Source organism: Nerophis lumbriciformis, linkage group LG15 (assembly GCF_033978685.3).
Source record: "Nerophis lumbriciformis linkage group LG15, RoL_Nlum_v2.1, whole genome shotgun sequence".
NCBI classification, from domain to species: Eukaryota; Metazoa; Chordata; class Actinopteri; order Syngnathiformes; family Syngnathidae; genus Nerophis; species Nerophis lumbriciformis.
This window is the reverse complement of record NC_084562.2, coordinates 26,238,556-26,264,323: the sequence shown is the minus strand read 5'-3', so window position 1 is coordinate 26,264,323 and position 25,768 is coordinate 26,238,556. Positions and strand designations below refer to the sequence as shown.

Sequence of the window (25,768 nt, the reverse complement as noted above, 5' to 3'; positions counted from 1 at the left end):
ACAACAACAACAATAATAATAATAATAATAATAATAATAATACAGCCAAAGTGCAAACTAGATAAAAACCAATAATAATAATAATAATAATAATAATAACAATAATAATAATAATAATAATAATAATAATAATAATAATAATACAGCCAAAGTGCAAACTAGATAAAAACCAATAATAATAATAATAATAATAATAATAATAATAACAATAATAATAATAATAATAATAATAATGATGATAGTAATAATAATAATAATAATAATAATTATTATTATTATTATTATTATTATTATTATTATAATGTAATAATACAGACAAAGTGCAAACTAGATAGAAGCCAATCATAATAATAACAATAATAATAATAATAATAATAATAATAATACAGACAAAGTGCAAACTAGATCAAAGCCAATAATAATAATAATAATAATAACAATGAAAATAATAATAACACAGACAAAGTGCAAACTAAATCTGGCAGGTTGTCTCGTGACTTTGTTGCCAAACAGCCACGAAACAACACTAATTAGTGGTCCGCGCCAGCATCATGAGCCCCGCAACCCCACTCCCTTCCCCAACCTTTTGGGGGATGATGGCTGCGAACGTCTCCGCAGCCTGCAGCATCTCCACGCAGCATCCCGCCGGCGGACAGCCCTGGGGGGAAGGGGGTGGTGGTGGGGGGGTTGTGACGTGGCCACAGGGCCAATCGCCTTCCCGCTCGGCCTGCCGACGCGGATGCAAAACGACCCGGCTTGACCAATGGCGAGGTGGAGGGGGCGTGGGTGTACTCCACCGCCCCCCCACTCCTCCTCCTCCTCCTCCTCCTGTGGCTCGGCAAGAGAGAGAGTTCCGGCAAAGAGAGTCGGGCTCCGGCAGCGAGAGCGCGCAAATACGAGCGGCGCGTAAACGTTGCGCATTGCTGTGACATTGAACTGGTGACTTGGTTTTTCTTCTTCTTCTCCCTTCTTCATGCATCGCAGCGCCCAGGAGGATTAAATCTGACCATTTTCGCATCTTTTTTTTTTTTTTTGGGAGGATCTTTTTTTTCCCCTTTGCTGGTGGCTGCGTGCCAGCTTGTTGGCGGATGGCGCGCCGTGCGGACTTGATGCGTGAGAGGACGCCTCGTCTCGCTTTCACCTCACCGGCGCTTCCACGCTAACAGGTAGCCCGGGTGCGTTCTCCTTGGTTCTGCGCATCGATCCCGGGGAGGAGGGGGGGAGGCACGTCGGAGTGGAAGGACACCCGCAAAAAGGGCTGCAAGGAGGATGAGACGCTGATCACCGCAACTGCTGCAGGTCACTCTTTTTTTTCTTTTTAAAAACAACCTTTGCATGAAGTTGGATTTTAGGATGAGGCTTTGTTTATGCAGAATGTTCCTCCAAAATGGTTGTTTCCCCCTAATATAATTGCCAAATAACAGCAATGCATGAAATGACTACCATGAGAGGGTAATGACTAATAAAGAACAATGCGCTTTTTCATAGGAAAGTACAATATCGGTCTAGAAGGAGCCAAAAGTACACATTTATAGTACTAAGAAGGTGATGTGAAGTACCTGCTGCATTCAAAATGTGCTTCGCTTGTAGACAATACCTATAAATGGTAGTATTGTACCAGGGAGTAGTACATCATATTTGATTATCGGCATCATTTCAAGGCTAATAACTTTAATACATAATTTTTAGTGTCAACTTTATCCTTTAAAAATGCACTTTTTGTTGTGTATTTGGATTTTTTCCCCTCCTAAATTACAATGCATTGCACAAATAGATAAGGAACAAAAAATGGACCTGAACTAAAGGGTACAGAAATACCCCCCCCCCCACCCCCAGGGGCAGGCATTGTACCACCTCTAAGTACACGCTAATTCGAAGAGGGTTCACAAATGTAGAATGCTCTCCCAAAATGGTTGTTTTCCCCTAACATAATTGCCAAATAACAGCAATGCATGAAATGACTACCATGAGAGGGTAATGACTAATAAAGAACAATGCGTTTTTTCATAGGAAAGTACAATATCGGTCTAGAAGGGGCCAAAAGTACACATTTATAGTACCAAGAAGGTGATGTGAAGTACCTGCTGCATTCAAAATGTGCTTCGCTCGTAGACAATACCTATAAATGGTAGTATTGTACCAGGGAGTAGTACATCATATTTGATTATCGGCATCATTTCAAGGCTAATAACTTTAATAAATCATTTTTAGTGTCAATTTTATCCTTTAAAAATGCACTTTTTGTTGTGTATTTGGCTTTTTTTCCCCTCGTGAATTACGATGCATTGCTCAAATAGATAAGGAACAAAAAATGGACCTGGACTAAAGGGTACAGATATACCCCCCCCCCCCCCCCCCCCCATGGACAGGCATTGTACCACCTTTAACTACACGCTACTTCGAAGAGGGTTCACAAATGTAGAATGCTCTCCCAATATGGTTGTTTTCCCCTAACATAATTGCCAAATAACAGCAATGCATGAAATGACTACCATGAGAGGGTAATGACTAATAAGGAACAATGCTTTTTTTTCATAGGAAAGTACAATATCAGTCTAGAAGGGGCCAAAAGTACACATTTATAGTACCAAGAAGGTGATGTGAAGTACCTGCTGCATTCAAAATGTGCTTCGCTCGTAGACAATACCTATAAATGGTAGTATTGTACCAGGGAGTACTAATAGTAGTACACCATATTTGATTATCGGCATCATTTCAAGGCTAATAACTTTAATACATAATTTTTAGTGTCAATTTTATCCTTTAAAAATGCACTTTTTGACGTGTATTTGGCTTTTTCCCCCCTCGTGAATTACGATGCATTGCTCAAATAGATAAGGAACAAAAAATGGACCTGGACTAAAGGGTACAGAAATATCCCCCCCAGGGACGGGCATTGTACCACCTTTAACTACACGCTACTTCGAAGAGGGTTCACAAATGCAGAATGCTCTCCCAAAATGATTGTTTTCCCCTAACATAATTGCCAAATAACAGCAATGCATGAAATGACTACCATGAGAGGGTAACGACTAATAACGAACAATGCGTTTTTTTCATAGGAAAGTACAATATCGGTCTAGAAGGGGCCAAAAGTACACATTTATAGTACCAAGAAGGTGATGTGAAGTACCTGCTGCATTCAAAATGTGCTTCGCTTGTAGACAATACCTATAAATGGTAGTATTGTACCAGGCAGTACTAATAGTAGTACACTATATTTGATTATCGGCATCATTTCAAGGCTAATAACTTTAATACATCATTTTTAGTGTCAATGTTATCCTTTAAAATTTCACTTTTTGTCGTGTATTTGGCTTTTTTTCCCTCCTGAATTACGATGGATTGCACACATAGATAAGGAACAAAAAATGGACCTGGACTAAGGGGTACAGAAATATCCCCCCCAGGGACAGGCATTGTACCACCTCTAAGTACACGCTACTTCAAAGAGGGTTCACAAATGTAGAATGCTCTCCCAAAATGGTTGTTTTCCCCTAACGCAATTGCCAAAAAACAGCAATGCATGAAATGACTACCATGAGAGGGTAATGACTAATAAGGAACAATGCATTTTTTTCATAGGAAAGTACAATATCGCTCTAGAAGGGGCCAAAAGTACACATTTATAGTACCAAGAAGGTGATGTGAAGTACCTGCTGCATTCAAAATGTGCTTCGCTTGTAGACAATACCTATAAATGGTAGTATTGTACCAGGGAGTACTAATAGTAGTACACCATATTTGATTATCGGCATCATTTCAAGGCTAATAACTTTAATACATCATTTTTAGTGTCAATTTTATCCTTTAAAAATGCACTTTTTGACGTGTATTTGGCTTTTTCCCCCCCGTGAATTACGATGCATTGCTCAAATAGATAAGGAACAAAAAATGGACCTGGACTAAAGGGTACAGAAATATCCCCCCCAGGGACAGGCATTGTACCACCTCTAAGTACACGCTACTTCGGAGAGGGTTCACAAGTGCAGAATGCTCTTCCAAAATGATTGTTTTCCCCTAACATAATTGCCAAATAACAGCAATGCATGAAATGACTACCATGAGAGGGTAATGACTAATAAGGAACAGTGCGTTTTTTCATAGGAAAGTACAATATCGGTCTAGAAGGGGCCAAAAGTACACATTTGTAGTACCAAGAAGGTGATGTGAAGTACCTGCTGCATTCAAAATGTGCTTCGCTTGTAGACAATACCTATAAATGGTAGTATTGTACCAGGCAGTACTAATAGTAGTACACCATATTTGATTATCGGCATCATTTCAAGGCTAATAACTTTAATACATCATTTTTAGTGTCAGTTTTATCCTTTAAAAATTCACTTTTTGTCATGTATTTGGCTTTTTCCCCCTCGGAAATTACGATGCATTGCTCAAATAGATAAGGAACAAAAAATGGACCTGGACTAAAGGGTAAAAAAATATCCCCCCCAGGGACAGGCATTGTACCACCTTTAACTACACGCTACTTCGAAGAGGGTTCACAAATTCAGAATGCTCTCCCAAAATGATTGTTTTCCCCTAACATAATTGCCAAATAACAGCAATGCATGAAATGACTACCACGAGAGGGTAATGACTAATAAGGAACAATGCGTTTTTTCATAGGAAAGTACAATATCGGTCTAGAAGGGGCCAAAAGTACACATTTATAGTACCAAGAAGGTGATGTGAAGTACCTGCTGCATCCAAAATGTGCTTCGCTCGTAGACAATACCTATAAATGGTAGTATTGTACCAGGCAGTACTAATAGTAGTACACCATATTTGATTATCGGCATCATTTCAAGGCTAATAACTTTAATACATAATTTTTAGTGTCAACTTTATCCTTTAAAAATGCACTTTTTGACGTGTATTTGGCTTTTTTCCCCTCGTGAATTACGATGCATTGCACAAATAGATAAGGAACACAAATGGACCTGGACTGAAGGGTACAGAAATATCCCCCCCAGGGACAGGCTTTGTACCACCTCTACTTTGAAGAGGGTTCACGAGTGCAGAATGCTCTTTCAAAATGATTGTTTTCCCCTAACATAATTGCCAAATAACAGCAATGCATGAGATGACTACCACGAGAGGGTAATGACTAATAAAGAACATTGCGTTTTTTCATAGGAAATGTTCTCTCAAAAGTACAATATTGGTCTAGAAGGGGTCAGAAGTACACCTTTATAGTACCAAGAAGGTGATGTGAAGTATCTGCTGCATTCAAAATGTGCTCAGCTCATAGATAATACCTATAAATGGTAGTATTGAAGGGTACACAATTATCCCCCCACAGGGACAGGCATTGTACCCCTCTAAGTACACGCTACTTTGGAGAGGGTTCACGAGTGCTATCACAGATTTTAATACGTCAATTAAAATTGAAAGTAGAGTTAATTTTTGCAAGCTTCAGCCAAACACAATTTAGATGTACAGATAGGTAGCTCTATTGTCAAAATAAACAATGGATTTAAGGGTGCTCTTTAAAAACATATTGCATGAGTCAAAAAAATGTTTTGGGTTCTACACACAATAATGTAAAATACAATAATGTTTTGATTTAATAAGTTGCTGGACTAAAAGGGATGCTCTCTATCTGCTTTTTAGGTTTGGAAGATTCCTTATAAAACGTTTGATTCCCGTCCTCCGTCATGGATCTAAAAGACTATTACCTGTTGGGTGCTCTACTCGCCTGTATCTGGCTCGACCCATCCATCGCCCAAGAACTAATCTACCCCATCAGGGAGGAGCTGCAGGAGAATATGCTCATCGGGAATATACCCAGGGACCTTAACATTTCTCACACCAACGCTGCCACCGGAGCAAGTGCTAATCTGGTGTACCGACTCGTCTCCAAGGCGGGAGATAATCCCCTTGTCCGCGTTCTGAGCAGCACCGGTGAGATATTCACCACCTCCAACCGAATAGACCGGGAGAAGCTATGCCCCGGCCCCTCGTTTGAGGACAGCGAATGCTCCTTTGAGATCGAAGTGGTCATCCTGCCTAATGATTATTTCCGGCTGATTAAGATCAAAATAACCGTCAGAGACACAAACGACAACGCGCCGATGTTTCCGTCACCTGTGATCAACATCTCCATCCCGGAGAACACGCTCATTAACAGCCGTTTCGCTATTCCTTCGGCCACCGACCCTGACACCGGCCCCAATAGTGTCCACAAATATGAGCTGATCAACGGGCAAAGTGCCTTTGGCCTGGACATAGTGGAAACACCCGAGGGGGAGAAGTGGCCCCAGCTCATTGTGCAGCAGAATCTGGACAGAGAGCAGAAGGACACGTACGTGATGAAGATCAAAGTGGAGGACGGCGGCAGCCCGCAGAAATCCAGCACTGCCATTCTACAAGTTTCCATAACGGACGTCAACGACAACCGGCCTGTGTTTAAGGAGAGTCAGGTGGAGGTGCACATCCCGGAGAATTCCCCCGTCGGCACATCTGTCGTTCAGCTTCAGGCCACGGACGCAGACGTAGGAGCCAACGCAGAGATTCGATATGTGTTTGGCGCTCAGGTGTCACCTGCTACTAAGAGGCTGTTTGCACTCAATACCACATCTGGCCTAATCACGGTGCAGAGGCCCTTAGACAGGGAAGAGACTGCAATACATAAGCTCTCTGTTGTGGCTAGCGACGGCAGTCCGAGCCCCGCCAGAGCGATTATTTCCATTAACGTGACCGATGTTAATGACAATCCCCCCAATATAGACCTGAGATACATTATCAGTCCCATTAACGGCACTGTTTTCCTCTCCGAGAAGGATCCTATTAATACCAAGATAGCCCTCATCACGGTGTCGGACAAAGACACCGACATCAACGGCAAGGTCAGTTGTTTCATCGAGAACAACGTGCCCTTCCACCTCAAAGCTGTGTATGACAACCAGTATCTGCTGGAGACATCTGCGCTGCTCGACTATGAAGGGACAAAGGAATATAACTTTAAGATCGTGGCTTCCGATTCCGGGAAACCCAGCTTGAATCAGACCGCTTTGGTGCGGGTGAGGCTGGAGGACGAGAACGACAACCCGCCTATTTTCACTCAACCCGTCATCGAGCTGGCCGTCATGGAGAACAACCAACGCGACTTGTTCCTCACCACTCTCAGCGCCACGGACGAGGACAGTGGCAAAAACGCGGAGATTGTTTATCAGCTGGGGCCGAACGCGTCCTTCTTTGACCTCGACCGCAAAACGGGGGTTTTGACGGCGTCCCGGGTTTTCGACCGCGAGGATCAGGATCGCTTCCTGTTCACTGTCACGGCGAGGGACAACGGGACCCCGCCTCTGCAGACGCAGGCGGCGGTCATCGTAACCGTGCTGGACGAAAACGACAACAACCCCAAGTTCACGCACAATCACTTTCAGTTCTTCGTCTCGGAGAATCTTCCCAAGTACAGCACCGTCGGGGTGATAACTGTGACGGATTCCGACGCCGGGGAAAACGCTGCTGTTTCTCTTTCCATTCCGAATGACAATGAAAACTTCATACTGGACGCGTTCTCTGGCGTGATAAAGTCCAACGTGTCCTTTGACAGGGAGCAACAGAGCTCCTACACGTTTGACGTCAGGGCTGTGGACAGCGGCAGACCCCCTTGCTCCTCAGCAGCTAAGGTGACCATCAATGTCATCGACGTAAACGATAACACTCCGGTTGTCATATACCCCCCCTCAAACACGTCTTTCAAACTGGTCCCTCTGTCCTCTATCCCCGGATCTGTGGTCGCGGAGGTGTTTGCAGTGGACGGCGACACAGGAATGAACGCTGAACTCAAATACACAATCGTGAGTGGCAACAACAAAGGTCTGTTCAGGATCGACCCCGTCACCGGGAATATCACCCTGGAGGAGAAACCCGCAGTGAGCGACTTGGGTCTACATAGATTGGTCGTCAACATCAGCGATTTAGGATATCCTAAGTCCCTTCATACTCTGGTGCTGGTCTTTCTTTACGTCAATGATACTGTGGGCAACTACACACTCATCAATGACCTCATCCGACGTAGGATGGAGACACCGATTGATCGGAACATGAGCGATAGCAGCGAGACCTACCAAAGCGGGGACTATTTAACAATAATGATAGCCTTTGTGACCGGCGCCCTGGTGGTGATTATCGTCATATTCGTTACCGTCCTGTTGCGCTGCCGTCACACCTCCAGGTTCAAAGCTGCACAGAGGAAAAAGCAGGGGACCGAGTGGATGTCGCCGAACACGGAGAACAAGCAGAACAAGAAGAAAAAGCGCAAGAAAAGGAAATCTCCCAAGAGCTCTCTGCTCAACTTTGTCACCATCGAGGGGAACAAACCTGACGACCCCGCCCACGAGCCCATCAACGGGAGCATCAGTCTGCCCACCGAATTGGAAGATCAAGGGATCGGACGCTTTGATTGGAATGCCACGCCTACCACCACCTTCAAACCCGGCAGCCCCGACCTGGCCCGACACTACAAATCCGCCTCGCCGCAGTCGGCCTTCCACCTCAAGGCCGACACGCCGGTTTCCGTCAAGAAGCACCACGTGATTCAGGAGCTCCCTCTGGATAACACGTTTGTCGGGGGCTGCGACACCCTTTCCAAGAGGTCCTCCACGAGCTCAGACCACTTCAGTGCCTCGGAGTGCAGCTCCCAAGGAGGGTTCAAGACGAAGGGGCCCATGCACACCAGACAGCAGGTAAAAGAGCACTTTTACTGGTCTATAAGTACTGCCTATAACTGCCCTGTTCCACAGTGCTAAAGTGCCAGTTCAGAGTCACACTTAAGTTACTGATGCAACAAAATAGTCGAGGAAGCACACCTAATTACTCTCATTTAACGTCGAGAGGAAACACTTGCTATGTATTTGGTTATGAACTCCACCGTCACGTGCATCATTCGGGGGTACAATCAAAGACTGATGTTGGGGACATGCCTTATTTTGTGCTTTCAGCTCTGGTTTTTCTCCCCCCGCCCAAAAAAAAAAATGTACATTGTCAACAACTGTGACTCACTGTTCTTTGTGAAAGAAACATTTTTTTCTTGCCTATCTACTCCAACCAGGTACACATTTAAAAAAAACGAAAGCAGACGTTTTTCGCCCCTCATAAAACTCCCGTGTGCGTTCATGTTTCCTCCCTTTGTTTACTTCTGTGCGTCTGGTACGGGCTGCGACGCCGCAGCCCCCCTTTTTCAGTGCCGGCGTCGCAGTCGAATGGAATCCCTCCTCTCAAAGCACACTAACAAACTGAGCGAGGCTCGTCTGGGATTGATACGCATCCAATTCAGAAAGGATTAGGCAATAATGAGCCTCGAATTTCGACGTAATCCACGCTGATTTTGTACCCCGCCTAATCAGAGCCTTATTAATTTCCCCGCTAATAACGCACCCCTGCACTGATCTACTGGAACACACGTGGACAAATGCAGGAGGAGGGAGCGGGAGAGCTGTCAGTGGGTCAGGCTCGGCTGCCGGTGGTACTGGAGCTGTAGGTGGCAGTGTTGGGCTGTAGGTGGCGGCACTCGGCGCGGCGCCAGCCTGCGGTAGCCGGTGCAAGGCGGCAGAAGGAAAGGCAGCGGAATCTTAGCGGGAATACTCCCGTGTGACCATGCTGAGGTTGCACGGGGGGGAAGATTGATAGAGATGAGAGTGATAAGGTTCGTCCGGGAGGGTTGGCAGAATCACCGGCGGAGGAGGAGGGGGGGGCGGGAGACTCCCGTCCATGCGCACCTCCGGGTCGCTGCATCCGGGCTCCTCCTTTTAAAGCCTTTTTTTGTGCGAGCCGCAGCAGTCAAAAGAGGCATTCAGTTTGCCAGACACCAGTTTGGGGGAGTGTGCGGCTGCAGGCGAGAGGAGGCGGGGGGGGGGGGCTGGTGGTGTTGGGGGGGCGCGAGACAAGGTGATGACATGGGTGGCTGTGAAGGTGACAAGCGGGCTAGCGCATGAGATATGACACTCTGCAGTAAGCACATCTTCATTGATTCTCTCAGTCACCCCGCGCTTTACCGGGGATTTATCCAGGTCGATAATTCTGACGGATGATCAAAAGGAGCACAAACACGGTGTGTTTTTTTTTCCTTCATATCGGGCTATTTATAGGACAAATAATGCACTACGCAGACACTTAAGTGCACACGTTTTCCAATAACTGACTTGATGGATGATGTTTATGTTCATGCTTATGTATGGCTTGAAAGGAAAACTGCTCCTTTTTTGTTGGTATTTTGCCCGTCAGCCACCATTCTTATAAGAGACTAGAACACACGAGTCTTTTCGCCTTTCCTGTGCATTCTAAATACCGTATTTTCCGCACCATAAGGCGCCCTGGGTTATAAGCCGCGCCTTCAATGAACGGCCTATTTCAAAACTTTGTCCACCCATAAGCCGCCCCGTGTTGTAAGCCGCATCTAACTGCGCTAAAGGAATGTCAAAAGAACAGTCATGGAATCGTATATCAACATGGACGGAGCTGCTGAAAAAAGCCACCCGGCCTCTTCGCGTAAACTTAAACTTACCTTAACCACTCGCTCATCTTTTCTTCATCCATCCCTTCGAGTTAGCTTTTATGATGACGCCGGCTGGAAAGGTCTCTTTTGGCAAGGTCTTCCTTTTGAATATCACCATGGGTGGAAGTTTCTGGCCATTAGCATGGCAAGCTAGAACCACAGTGAAGGATGACTTCTCATTCCCCGTGGTGCGAATATTCACCGTACGTGCTCCCGTTGTATCCACAGTGCGGTTCACAGGAATATCAGTTGCTGTGAAATAGTAATCCGTGTGCGGATGGAGAGATTGCGTCTTTTCATGAACCGGATCCCTGTCACTTGGTAGGAGCCATGTTGTGGTCTTTACAGATGTAAACACACAAAGGAAATGAAACGTACGGTATATCCGCGCGCTTTTTCTTCTTCTACGCGGGCGGGTGGTTGCTTACAGTAGAAGAAGAAGCGCTTCCTGTTCTATGGGGGCGGGTGCTTACCTTGGCGGTTGCTTGCGTAGAAGAAGAAGCGCTTCCTGTTCTACCGGGAAAAAAGATGGCGGCTGTTTACCGAAGTTGCGAGACCGAAACTTTATGAAAATTAATCTTAATATTTATCCATATATAAAGCGCACCGGGTTATAAGGCGCACTGTCAGCTTTTGAGAAAATGTGTGGTTTTTAGGTGCGCCTTATAGTGCGGAAAATACGGTAGTAAAAAACTGCTAGCATGAGGAGGTTTACTGATGGGCGATATGGCCTTTTAGTAACATCTCGATATTTTTTGGCCATGTCACGATACACGATATACATCTCGATGTTTTGTCTTAAAATTAACACTTGGTGCATATAATCACAGCAGTATGATGATTAGGGATGATGTTTGATAAGAAATTATCGAGTTCGAGTCCATTATCGAATCCTCTTATCCAACCGATTCCTTATCGATTCTCTTATCGAATCCAGACAGGTTGTTGTATATAGAAAAAAACATAATATTTGGTTTTTACAAAAGCTCACTTTTATTTTATAAGAAAAAAATAAAATAGAATAAATAAATAAATATTGACTGTTGCCCCCCTAAAAAAAATGAAATAAATAAATATTGACTGTGGGATTTTTCAGAAAAACAAATATATACAGTAACACAAAAACAACCTGTGATCACTATAGGTGAATAGCCTTGAGGCGTTTTTTCCGGTCCATTATTTTTGCTGCTTGTGTGACATCACAGGAAATGTCATTTCCTGTGATGTGCCACAGGGCATTTCTTGTGGGACGGGATTCGTTCCCAGGGATTCAAATAAAGAACCAACTCTTTTTCTTTACTATAGTGGCCTCGGTAATGGGAACCGGTTCTCAAAAATGGATTCGAGCCCTTGGAATCGATTATTTTGTTATCGAACGGTTCTTTTGTTATCGAACAACCGGGAGAACCGGTTTCGAACATCATCCCTTATGATGATTCTATGTGTCTACATTAGAACATTCTTCTTCATACTGCATTAATATATGCTACTTTTAAACTTTCATGCAGAGAGGGAAACCACAACTAAAAGTGTATTTATTAAACAGTCATTAAGCAGTGGCACAAACATTCATGTCATATCAAAAACAGAAAGTGCAAGATTGTCAGAGACATTTTAAAACAAGCTATTAGTGCACTTTTGTGCATGATGTCACTAAGATGACATATCAAAACAACACTAAATTAAAGTGCACTTTTTGTACAGAACGCCACTACAATGTTTTAAAACAAATAAAGTGCACTTTTGTGCATGATGTCACACAAGATATTTCAATAAGTGTCAAATAATAGGAAATCAAATAGTGTATGTCCTTCGCTATGTGGTAGGTTCCTTGCGGACGTTATCTCCTTCTGTTGTTGACTAGTTTTTTTATACGGTGTTGATGTGGAAATGGTTGCTTGGGCGTTTTGTGGGTGTGGCACGGGCCGGAGATGTTGACATGCGGAGTTTCAAGCACTCTTCATTCTCTAGCGGGTGACTTTTCAAATGATGCTACAAATTAGCAGTAATGCTACTTTTTGTAGCAACACTTATTACGGTTGTCTGTTCAACATATTCCCACTTGAAGCCAAACCACCGCCAGACGATGGACCCCCGTGCTGTTTTTCTCGGGAATTAATTCTTCTTCCTTCATTTGATACCAGATTGGCACCTTCTTTCTCTCGTATTACCACTCGCACCGCACCGCTAGCACCACAGCTAACGTTACCCACGCTGCTATCTCTCTGCTCGGCGAGGGCGTATGACGTTGCGCGCGCGACAGTATGTGACATATGTAAGAAGGTGCGCTTGTTTTAAAGCATGTAGTGTAATGCCCACAGCTAAAAGCAACTGTGTGAGAACATATACTCCAATATCACAATATAGTCGTTTTCTATATCCATACTTGCCAACCCTCCCGGATTTTCCGGGAGACTCCCGAAATTCAGCGCCTCTCCCGAAAACCTCCCGGGACAAATTTCCTCCCGAAAATCTCCAGAAATTAAGGCGGAGTTGGAGGCCACGCCCCCTCCACGTCCATGCGGACCTGAGTGACGTGTTGACAGCCTGTTCACACGTCCGCTTTCCCACAATATAAACAGCTAATGATCGAGGGCGAGTTCTTGGTTTCTTATGTGGGTTTATTTTCAGGCAGTTTCATTAACGTCCTCCCAGCGCGGTAACAACACACAACAACAGCAGTCAAGTTTTCGTCTACCGTAAAGCAGTTCGTCTGTCGTAAACAGCAATGTTGTGACACTTTTAAACAGGACAATACTGCCATCTACTGTACATGCATATGTGACCCACCCATAATGTGTCACATTTTTGTGTTGATTTATTTATTTTATTGTGTGGTTTGAATTCGTTTTTGGAGCTGTCGTTACACATTTATCAGTATTCACATTGGTCAGTAGGGGGCAGTAGGGCGTTTCTTCCCAATTGAATGCTATCACCTGCAGACCGGAAGTGTCTTGTCATTCTGATGAGCGCGACCAGTCTGTGAACAATTGAAACGTCCTGTGTGCTTTTTCCTCCTGTATAACAGGTTATATATATATATATATATATATATATATATATATATATATGTAACAAAAAAAACAACAAAAAAAAATAAATATATATATATATATATATATATATATATATATATATATATATATATATATATATATATATATATATATATATATGTAACAAAAAAAACAAAACAAAACAAAAAAAAAAAATATATATATATATATATATATATATATATATATATATATATATATATATATATATATATATATATAGCTAGAATGCACTGAAAGTCAAGTATTTCTTATATATGTATATATCTTAACCACACCCCCATCCCAACATTCCAACTTTCAAACTATTCTTACATTCATTCCACATTCTGTCAGCATTGGAGCATTCCACATGCAATTCCTTCAGGAATTGCCTCATCTAGTTAATTTATCGCATTTTCTACGACTTAGCTTTCAGACTGTAGCCAAATAATGCATACATTAAACCGGTCCCTGGTGGAAAAAAAAGGTTGGGGACCCCTGGTTTAATGGACACAATCAAAATAAACATATAAAGTCAAGTTGGTTTTTTTAAATTAGAACTTTGGGACAGTAACTATCGAGAACCTTATCTTTTTGAGGTTGAATATACCGAGGATGAGATCTAGTTAAACCACTGCTAACACAAGGCGAACAACAATGCAGACAATGGGGATTTGTCTGCCTATAAAACTAGGTTTTATATACACTCTGTAACCATGTAGTATCAGGCACATTCAGGATAAATATTTACACTATTGTTCCAGTTGCAGAATGCTAGTTAGCAACTACAACAACAATATCGTAATAGTTTGTTTAATATCCAGTTAAAATGGAGCGTTGTTGGTGGGTTTTTTTAATGTCTTTTAGAGGGCAGAATAGTAGTATTGGAACCTTCCCAGATTCTGGTTCTGATTCAGGTTCTAAGGCTGTCAAAATATTGAGAGCTGACTAGAATTGAATATTAACAATGTATTCTGTACAAAGGAGTAATAAAACCGATAGCAATACCGGAGAATTCCATTGTCTGGGTGCCCCCCCCCCGCCCCCCCTTATCTGCTTTTGTCCTCATTGGTTGCCCCTACCTTTACGTGGATCGCACCTGAAAGTTAACATTCTTCTCCGTCCTGGTACCTTTTCTTCCGTAACCCAAAGGAGGATAGCAGACGTTCATGTCCTCGATCATAATGAGAACTCATCTACAGTCCACTCTTTTTAAAAGGCGGGAAAATATTCCTGAAACATTACTGCATTGTTAGCCGCCTCTTACCAGAGGTGGGACCAAGTCATTGTTTTGCAAGTCACAAGTAAGTCTCAAGTCTTTGCCCTCAAGTCCGAGTCAAGTCCCGAGTCAAGACAGGCAAGCCCCGAGTCAAGTCCAAAGTCAAGACTGGAAAGTCTCAAGTCAAGTCCTAAGTCCTGCATTTTGAGTTTCGAGTCCTTTCAAGTCCTTTTAACCACAGACTAATATATTAACAAAGATTGTGTATGCTTTTCAAACGCTGTATTTATTTATTAAAACAAGTGCATTTTAAATTGCAGGAAAGAAAATTGTGCTGACATTGCACTTTATAATAGCACTATTAACCAGTCATTTTAAACATTAACTCATTCTTTTACAGAACAAACACATTAAAAAATAAAGTGCAAATGTACTTATTTGTACAAAAGTGTTAACATTGAAAAAACATGACATATACGTGAACATAACAAAAAAGTTGTACTTTTTATATGTCAGGGCCCTATGCTGCATTGCATTTGCAAAAGACCAAATCAGCCAAGAGTCTGTCAGTCATTTGTGCACGATGGGGGCGTAGTATGATGCCACCATGGCTGAAAACTCGCTCCACTGGAGCACTGGAGGCAGGCACTGCCAAGACTCTCATGGCCACTCGGAACAGTGAAGGAAGAGTCTTCATGTTCAATGCCCAGAACAAAAGGGGGGAAAGAGGTTTTTTGGGTTGGTGCACTACTTGTAAGTGTATCTTGTGTTTTTTATGTTGATTTAATAAAAAAAAATAAAAAAAATAAAAATAAAATATTTATTGTGCGGCCCGATACTAATCGATCCACGGACCAGTACCGGGCCGCGGCCCGGTGGTTGGGGACCACTGAGGTAAACAACCAACAGTATGTCAGAAAGTTAGCTAAAACGGTACACATATTCATAATATAGTATACATTTTAACTGACCTTTATTTTACTATTTTTGTCTTTTTTTAGGTGGATAAAATACGCGGTGCTGCTGACCGCCGTCTAACGTTACGTGTGATATATTGACTAACGTAACCCTGCTTAAAAAAAATCACTGAACAAAAAGTATGAATATGGTAGTGAACTGCAACAGATTCCCGTGTTTGCAATAACGTTATAACGTTAGCAGTGAGTTTACAGCCTCACTGATTTAACTACACAGCAAATAAAAGTCACGTTACTTAGCCAATAAACGTTATCTTACATTCAAAACTTACCGTTCTTTGTGCAACTTCAAATGCCGGACGAAGTTGGAAGTTGTTGCCTCACCATCAGTCATTTTGGAACCGCATGTGTTGCATACTGCAAACCGTTTTGTGTTGACCACCTCGTAATTTTTATACCCAAACAAAATTATTTTAGGTATCATTTTTTGTTCACTGGCGTGTGGTTTGGACATGTCTTCGTCGTTGGTTGTCCTGCAATTTGATTGGATGAATGCTGTGTGATGAAAACAAAGTAGATCTAATTTGATTGGCTGTTGTACTGAGAGCACACCAGCTGACACACGCAACGCTGATAGACAAGTACACAATGAAAAATACGGAGCGCTCCCGAATAACTTTTTCATCTTTGGGTTTTGGGGAAAGTAGCAAGTCGTGTCAAGTCATGTCAATTCAAAAGGCTCAAGTCCAAGTGAAGTCACAAGTCATTGATGTTAAAGTCTAAGTCGAGTTGCAAGTCTTTTTACATTTTGTCAAGTCGAGTCTAAAGTCATCAAATTCATGACTCGAGTCTGACTCGAGTCCAAGTCATGTGACTCGAGTCCACACCTCTGCCTCTTACTAGCACTTTTTCCCTCACTATGTAGAATGCGCAGACATGGTAAAGACGCGTGTTCTTGTCAGGATTTTTTAGAAGACGGGCAACGTTTTAATTTCCTGAAACGGAACCTAATTTTATCCGGAAAGTCGAGGCCGACCCTCCTCGTGCCTCGCTCTCACTGAATTATACCAATTTGATGTCATCCAGTCATCTCCACCCGACTTCAAAAAGGCATCTCCTCGATATCACATGGAATAATTGATCATAAAAAAAGCCTGAAATGCTTGCATCTTGTCAAGACGGCTTGATGTCGTCCACTTTTGAAGCCTTCAATTATTTGTTGTTTTTCTGACTTCACTCAACCACTCCACATTTTCACTTTTTTTTTTTTTATCTGGAGCTCCTCTGATTAGGAGGAAAAGTAATTTATTTTTCCTCCCCTTGTGCCGAGTACCAATCTTTGGAGGTTTGCCGACCGGCGCTTTTTTCAGTCCCAACAATTCTTAGATAACTCACTGAGCTATTCAGATTGGAGGTTAAATGGCAGCCATTGATTGTGGCACAATCATATGACAGCTGAATCCATCAATGGAGGACTTTTTTTTGGAAAACCTTCTAGCTCTTTGTGACCTCGCAATTCAGGTTTTAGTATCAGGACCCCCTTTTAGGTAGCAGAGTCCTCCTAGATTCTTCAGTTCTAAGGCTCTCTGAATAACAAGAACTTAGTGACTACAACTTAAAAACAAATCAATGTATCCGACAGTTTTGTCTCTTTGCCGGTGGAGATCGAAACTGAAAGTTAACTTGACGCGAGCACACATAACTGCAAACATTCACATTATTCACCAAAAAAAAAAAATCTATTTATTATTATTTTAAGTAAACAGCCCACATTTTATATTTATTATTAGGGCCCGCATGGCCCATTGTACCTTATGCAATGGGACATAAGTACCTATTGTATTTGTAAGGTTTTATTAGAGCCCGCATGGCCCATTGCATAAGGACTCCCACAGGGAGTCCTTATGCAATGAGACATAAAGACCTATTGGATTTGTAAGGTTTTATTATTATTCTTTCTTATTCCGCAGCTTTGCGCGGTACTTTGACCCTCTTAACATGCTTCAAAACTCACCAAATTTGACGCACACATAAAAATAAAGTCGAACAAAACTCTTTGGTGAAAAAACCAAACCCCAAAACTCAAAATTGCGCTCTAGCGCCCCCTACAAAGTAAACTTTTTCTAACTCCCAGTACGAATGTTGTAGAGACATGAAAAAAAAAACCTCTATGTAGGTCTTACTTAGACTTAAATGTTATTAATTTGTTTCCTCGGCCAAAAATCTACAGGAAGTTTGCTATTCCCCCTTCAACACTAAATTTTAGTAAAATCAGTCACTTTTGCCTCTTTGAGCTGCAATTTGACCCCCTTAACATGCTTCAAAACTCACCAAATTTGACGCACACATGAATAAAGTCGAACAAAACTCTTTGGTGAAAAAACCAAACTCAAAATTGCTCTCTAGCGCCCCCTACAAAGTAACATTTTTCTAACTCCCAGTACGAATGTCGTAGAGACATGAAACAAAAACCTCTATGTAGGACTTACTTAGACTTAAATGTTATTAATTTATTTCCTCGGCCAAAAATCTACAGGAAGTTTGCTATTCCCCCTTCAACACTAAATTTTAGTAAAATCAGTCACTTTTGCCTTTTTGAGCTTTAATTTGACCCCCTTAACATGCTTCAAAACTCACCAAACTGAACGCACACATCAGGACTGGCAAACATTGCGATCTAAAAAAAAAACCTAACCCCAAATTTTAAAATTGAGCTCTAGAGCAATTTTTGAATAAAACCGAGAAAAAACTGCTCCCCGGAAGAAAAAAAATGACAAAACTGCCTGTAACTCCCACTGGGAAGGTCGGAGAAACATGAAACTAAAACCTTTCTGTAGGTCTCACTTAGACCTACATTTCATAAATTGACAACCCCCAGCAAAAATCTACAGGAAGTTTGCTATTCCCCCTTCAACACAACATTTTTGTAAAAACCGGTCACCTTCCTTCAAAAACTATCCCCTCTGAGCGCGTTTGTCGTTTCGGCTTCAATCTAACACAGGAGAGAGATTGAACCCTTGTGATTAAAACTACAGAAGAGCGTTTTTATAACTGCCCCGGTTTTGATTTTATGAGCCTTCAAAGAACCGCTGCGCTGATGCTGCTGCGCTGCTGTTTTTTTAAGATGGCTGCTTAAAAGCAGGAAGCACCAGCGTGCCCACACAATGCAGACAAGGTAGGTACACTAGACAAAAGTATTGGGACACTTGGGACTAAAACTTGACAAAAGTATTTGGACACTTAGGACTAGCACCTGCCAAATATGCGGGCCCGACCAATGCTGCTTGCAGCTTTAATTATTCTTTATTCTTCCGCCGCCACAACAAACTGTAATTTGACCCACTTAACATGCTTCAAAACTCACCATATTTGACCCACACATCAGGACCTGCGAAAATTACCTTTTTTTTAAAAAACCGAACCCCAAAACTCAAAATTGCGCTTTAGCGCCCCCTAGGAAAGAAAAAAAAACTAGACTCCCACTAGGAAGATCGGAGAGACATGAAACAAAAACCTGTATGTAGGTCTGACTTAGACCTAGTTTTCATAACCGTATATCATCGGGCAGAAATCAACAGGAAGTTGGCAATTCCCCCTTCAAGACAAAAAAGTACTAAAAACAGTCACTTTTGCCTCTTTGAGCTGTAATTTGACCCCCTTTAACACGCTTCAAAACTCACCGAACTGAACACACACATCAGGACTGGCAAAAATTGCGATCTAATAAAAAAATCTAACCCTAATTTTTTAATAAAACGCACAAAAAACTGCTCCTCGGATGAAAAAACTGACAAAACTGCATGTAACTCCCACTGGGAAGGTCGGAGAGACATGAAACAAAAACCTCTATGTAGGTCTCACTTAGACCTACATTACATAAATATGACAACCCCCAGAAAAAATCAACAGGAAGTTTGCTATTCCCCCTTCAAAACAACATTTTTGTAAAAACCGGTCACCTTCCTTCAAAATCTATCTCCTCTGAGCGCGTTTGTCGTTTAGGCTTCAAACTAACACAGGAGAGAGATTGAACCCTTGTGATTAAAACTACAGAAGCGCGTTTTTATAACTGCTCCGGTTTTGATTTTATGAGCCTTCAAAGAACCGCTGCGCTGATGCTGCTGTTTTTTTAAGATGGCTGCTTAAAAGCAGGAAGCACCAGCGTGCCCACACTATGCAGACAAGGTAGGTACACTAGACAAAAGTCTTGGGACACTTGGGACTAAAACTTGACAAAAGTATTTGGACACTTAGGACTAGCACCTGCCAAATATGCGGGCCCGACCAATGCTGCTTGCAGCTTTAATTATTCTTTATTCTTCTGCCGCCACAACAAACTGTAATTTGACCCACTTAACATGCTTCAAAACTCACCATATTTGACCCACACATCAGGACCTGCGAACATTTTTTTTTTTAAAACCGAACCCCAAAACTCAAAATTGCGCTTTAGCGCCCCCTAGGGAAAAAAAAAAAACTAGACTGCCTATATCTCCCACTAGGAAGATCGGAGAGACATGAAACAAAAACCTGTATGTAGGTCTGACTTAGACCTAGTTTTCATAATTGTATAGAAATCAACAGGAAGTTGGCAATTCCCCCTTCAAGACAAAAAAGTACTAAAAACAGTCACTTTTGCCTCTTTGAGCTGTAATTTGACCCCCTTAACACGCTTCAAAACTCACCGAACTGAACACACACATCAGGACTGGCAAAAATTGCGATCTAATAAAAAACACCTAACCTTAAATCTCAAAATTGTGCTCTAGCGCAATTTTTTAATAAAACGCACAAAAAACTGCTCCTCGGATTGAAAAAACTGACAAAACTGCCTGTAACTCCCACTGGGAAGGTCGGAGAGACATTGAAACAAAAACCTCTATGTAGGTCTCACTTAGACCTACATTTCAAAAATCAACAGGAAGTTTGCTATTCCCCCTTCAAAACAACATTTTTGTAAAAAACGGTCACCTTCCTTCAAAATCTATCTCCTCTGAGCGCGTTTGTCGTTTAGGCTTCAAACTAACACAGCTTTTATACACCCTTGTGTATAAAAGTATAGAACAGCTTTTTAATACCTGCTCCGGTTTTGATTTTATGACCCTTCAAAGACCCGCTGCGCTGATGCTGCTGCGCTGCTGTTTTTTTTTAAGATGGCTGCTCAAAAGCAGGAAGCACCAACATGCCCACACAATGCAGACAAGGTAGGTACACTAGACACAAGTCTTGGGACACTTCAGACTACAAGTAGACAAAAGTATTGGGACACTTAGGACTAGCACCTGCCAAATACGCGGGCCCGACCAATGCTGCTTGCAGCTTTAATTTTACTTACTTTTTGTCTGGTTTTGTATTTGTTTTATCGTCCCGTGAAGTGTGTATTACCTTTTTTTTTGTTCGGTTTGTACTTCATGAAGTTTTGCACTTTTTGTGTGTTTTTTTGTTTGTTTTCATTACATTTGGATGCATTTGTTTGGTTTGAATGCTTCCGAATGTGGGCTCGGCATGAAGTAAGACTACTTATTATGTTGAAGGAGGGCAGGAAATATGAGATTTTCTTCATCCTGTTCCTTCTCAAGCATGGGTGTGTAAATATGTGTTTTGTTGCTCAAAGTTGAACTGTCTATTGATCAAAAATGCACATCAATGAAAGAGATAAATAAAAAAATTAAAAATGAACGGATGTCTGTTCCGAGCTTTAATCAAGGGTCCTTGAACGCACCACAATTATGTGAGAAAACGATTTGCAATACGGCCGTCGGCGAGGGAAAAACACATCATTTGGCTTTATCGTTTAATAAGCCGCAGGATTCAAAGCGTAGGAAAAAAAAGGGGATTCATCTGCCTATGAAACAAGGTCTTATATACACTATTGTTCAAGTAGCAGGGTGCTAGTTAGCATGTTTAATATTCAGGTAAAATGAAGCGTTGTTAGTGTTTTTTTAATGCATTTTAGAGGGCTTTATAGGCAGAATAGTAGTATTGGAACGTTCCCAGATTCTGGTTCTGATTCAGGTTCTAAGGCTGTCTAAATATTGAGAGCTGACTAGAATTGAAGATGAACAATTTATTCTGTACAAAGGAGTAATAAAAAGGATAGCAATACTGCAGACCGAGCTGTGTGAAGTCCAGAGTCTGGATGCCCCCCCTCATCTGCTTTTGTCCTCGTTGGATCGAAACTGAAAGTTAACATTCTTCTCCATCCTGGTACCGGGAAACACCGTAGATGGCGCCACCCCGGACGGGACAAGCGGTGGAAATGGACGGATGGATGGGGTTTGCATTATAAGTTTTTGAATGATTAGACCAAAAAAAAAAAAAAAAAAAATGGGGGGGTCTTTTTATTTTATTTTACTTTAATTGACAGGTTTTTATTTTTTTTTATTTTAACAGATTTTAATTAACTTTCATTTGTGACCCGCCCTAACAGCCGTATAAAAGTGTTTAAGCCACTATTTTTAAAAAAAAGTCATTTTCATGAATAACAAGACATATTTCCATTCAATCACAAAACAAAGCGCCGGGGTCTTTACCTCGTTCCCCCCCGCCCGCCACCCCGAACGGGACAAGCGGTAGAAAAATGGATGGATGGATGGAATTTGCATTTTGGCCGTCAAGCCAGGAAAAACACATCAATTAGCGTCGCCGTTTAATAAGCCGCAGGGTTCAAAGCATGGGGAAAAAAGTAGCGGTTTTTGAATGATTAGACCAAAAAAAATTATAATTTTTTTGGGGTGGGGGTCTTTTTATTTTACTTTACTTTAATTGACATGTTTTTTTATTTTTTTATTTTTTTTATTTTGACATATTTTAATGAACTTTCATTCATGCCCTGCCCTAACAACCGTATAAAAGTGTTTACACCACCGTTTTTTTTTTTAAGTCATTTGCATGAATAACAAGAAATGTTATTAAATGGACGGATGGATGGAATTTGCATTATGGCCGTCAAGCCAGGAAAAACATTTAATAAGCCGCAGGGTTCAAAGCGTAGGGAAAAAAGTAGTGGCTTATAGTTTACAGTTTTTAAATGGTTAGACACAAATGTTTTTTAATTTTTTTTGGGGGGGAAGAGTCTTTTTATTTTATTTTACTTTAATTGACAGGTTTTTAATTTTTATTTTTTTTGTTTTGACAGTTTTGAATTAACTTTCATTTGTGACCCGCCCTAACAGCCGTATAAAAGCGTTTGCGCCACTATTATTGTTTACTGTTTTTAAAAGATTAGACCATTTTTTTTAATTTATTTTTTTGGGGGTGGGGGTCTTTTGCTTTTATTAGGGCCCGCATGGCCCATTGCATAAGGACTCCCTTTGGGAGTCCTTATGCAATGGGACATAAGGACCTATTGAATTTGTAAGGTTTTATTATTATTATTCTTTTTTCTTCCGCCGCCACTTTGCGCTGCAATTTGACCCACTTAACATGCTTCAAAACTCACCATATTTGACCCACACATCAAGACCTGCGAAAATTGCCTTTTAATAAAAAAAAACGAACCACAAAACTCAAAATTGCGCTCTAGCGCCCCCTAGGAAAAAAAAAACTAGACTGCCTGTAACTCCCACTAGTTTTACAGTTTTTTTTTGTTTTTTTTTAAATTGACAGATTTAAATGAAAGTTAATTAAAATCTTTACAAGGTCATGTGACCCGCCCTAACAGCCGTATACAAGCGTTTACGCCGTTTAATAAGCCACAGGGTTCAAAGCGTAGTAAAAATTTATGTTTACAGTTTTTGAATGATTAGACAATTTTTTTTTGGTGTGCAGGTCTTTTTATTTTATTTTACTTTAATTGACAGGTTTTTTATTTTTTATTTTTTTATTTTGACAGATTTGAATTAACTTTCATTTGTGACCCGCCCTAACAGCGGCTTATTGTTTACAGTTTTTAAATGATTAGACCATTTGTTTTAATTTATGTTTTTGGGGGTGGGGGTATTTTGATTTTATTAAACAGTTGTTTTTTTTTTTTGTTTTTTTTTAAATTGACAAATTTAAATGAAAGTTAATTAAAATCTTTACATGGTCACGTGACCCGCCCTAACAGCCGTATACAAGCGTTTACGCCGTTTAATAAGCCACAGGGTGCAAAGCGTAGGAAAAATTTGGGTTTACAGTTTTTGAATGATTAGACAATTTGTTTTGGGCGTGCAGGTCTTTTTATTTTATTTTACTTTAATTGACAGGTTTTTTATTTTGACAGATTTGAATTAACTTTCATTTGTGACCCGCCCTAACAGTGGCTTATTGTTTACAGTTTTTAAATGATTAGACAATTTTTTTATATATTGTTTTTGGGGGGTGGGGATCTTTTGATTTTATTTTACAGTTTTTTTGTTTTTTTTTAAATTGACAGATTTAAATGAAAGTTAATTAAAATCTTTACAAGGTCATGTGACCCACCCTAAAAGCCGTATACAAGCGTTTACGCCGTTTAATAAGCCGCAGGGTTCAAAGCGTAGGAAAAATTAGTGTTTACAGTTTTTGAGTGATTAGACAATTTTTTTGGGGCGTGCAGGTCTTTTTATTTTATTTTACTTTAATTGACAGGTTTTTTTTTGTTTGTTTTTAAATTGACAAATTTAAATGAACGTTAATTAAAATCTTTACAAGGTCATGTGACCCGCCCTAACAGCCGTATACAAGCGTTTACACCGTTTAATAAGCCACAGGGTTCAAAGCATAGGAAAAATGAATGTTTACAGTTTTTGAATGATTAGACAATTTTTTTTGGCGTGCGGGTCTTTTTGTTTTATTTTACTTTAATTGACAGTTTTTTTGTTTGTTTTTAAATTGACAGATTTAAATGACAGTTAATTAAAATCTATACAAGGTCATGTGACCCGCCCTAAAAGCCGTATACAAGCGTTTACGCCGTTTAATAAGCCGCAGGGTTCAAAGCGTAGGACAAATGACTGTTTACAGTTTTTGAATGATTAGACAATTTTTTTTTGGCGTGCGGGTCTTTCTATTTTATTTTACTTTAATTGACAGTTTTTTTTTGTTTGTTTTTAATCTGACAGATTTAAATGACAGTTAATTAAAATCTTTACAAGGTCATGTGACCCGCCCTAACAGTCGTATACAAGCGTTTACGCCGTTTATTTAATGAGCCACAGGGTTCAAAGCGTAGGAAAAATTAGTGTTTACAGTTTTTGAATGATTAGACAATTTTTTTTTGGCGTGCGGGTCTTTTTATTTTATTTTACTTTAATTGACAGGTTTTTTTTTGTTTGTTTTTAAATTGACAAATTTAAATGAAAGTTAATTAAAATCTTTACATGGTCATGTGACCCGCCCTAACAGCCGTATACAAGCGTTTACGCCGTTTAATAAGCCACAGGGTTCAAAGCGTAGGAAAAATTAATGTTTACAGTTTTTGAATGATTAAACAATTTTTTTTTGGCGTGCGGGTCTTTTTATTTTATTTTACTTTAATTGCCAGGTTTTTTTATTTTTTATTTTTTTATTTTGACAGATTTGAATTCACTTTCATTTGTGACCCGCCCTAACAGCGGCTTATTGTTTACAGTTTTTAAAAGATTAGACCATTTGTTTTAATTTATTTTTTGGGGGTGGGGGTATTTTGATTTTATTAAACTGTTGGGTTTTTTTTTTTTTTTTTTTTAAATTGACAGATTTAAATGAACGTTAATTAAAATCTTTACATGGTCATGTGACCCGCCCTAACAGCCGTATACAAGCCTTTATGCCGTTTAATAAGCCACAGGGTTCAAAGCATAGGAAAAATTTATGTTTACAGTTTTTGAATGATTAGACATTTTTTTTTTGGCGTGCGGGTCTTTTTATTTTATTTTACTTTAATTGACAGGTTTTTTTTTGTTTGTTTTTAAATTGACACATTTAAATGAAAGTTAATTAAAATCTTTACATGGTCATGTGACCCGCCCTAACAGCCGTATACAAGCGTTTACGCCGTTTAATAAGCCACAGGGTTCAAAGCGTAGGAAAAATTAATGTTTACAGTTTTTGAATGATTAAACAATTTTTTTTTGGCGTGCGGGTCTTTTTATTTTATTTTACTTTAATTGACAGGTTTTTTATTTTTTATTTTTTTATTTTGACG

At 40.6% G+C, this 25,768-nt stretch overlaps 1 protein-coding gene across 2 annotated transcripts in view; it reads left to right on the top strand.

Annotated features, from left to right (window-relative positions):
* Positions 1-921: 921 nt before the first annotated feature.
* Positions 922-25,768, top strand: part of LOC133615850 (protocadherin-9) — a 708,581-nt gene continuing 683,734 nt past the window's right edge. For both annotated transcript variants that reach the window (XM_061974698.2, XM_072914808.1), the window contains exons 1-2: positions 922-1,299; positions 5,617-8,696. In XM_061974698.2, coding sequence (XP_061830682.2) covers positions 5,661-8,696 — 3,036 coding nt within the window. In that variant the 5' untranslated portion in view covers positions 922-1,299; positions 5,617-5,660. The remainder of the gene's footprint in view (positions 1,300-5,616; positions 8,697-25,768) is intronic.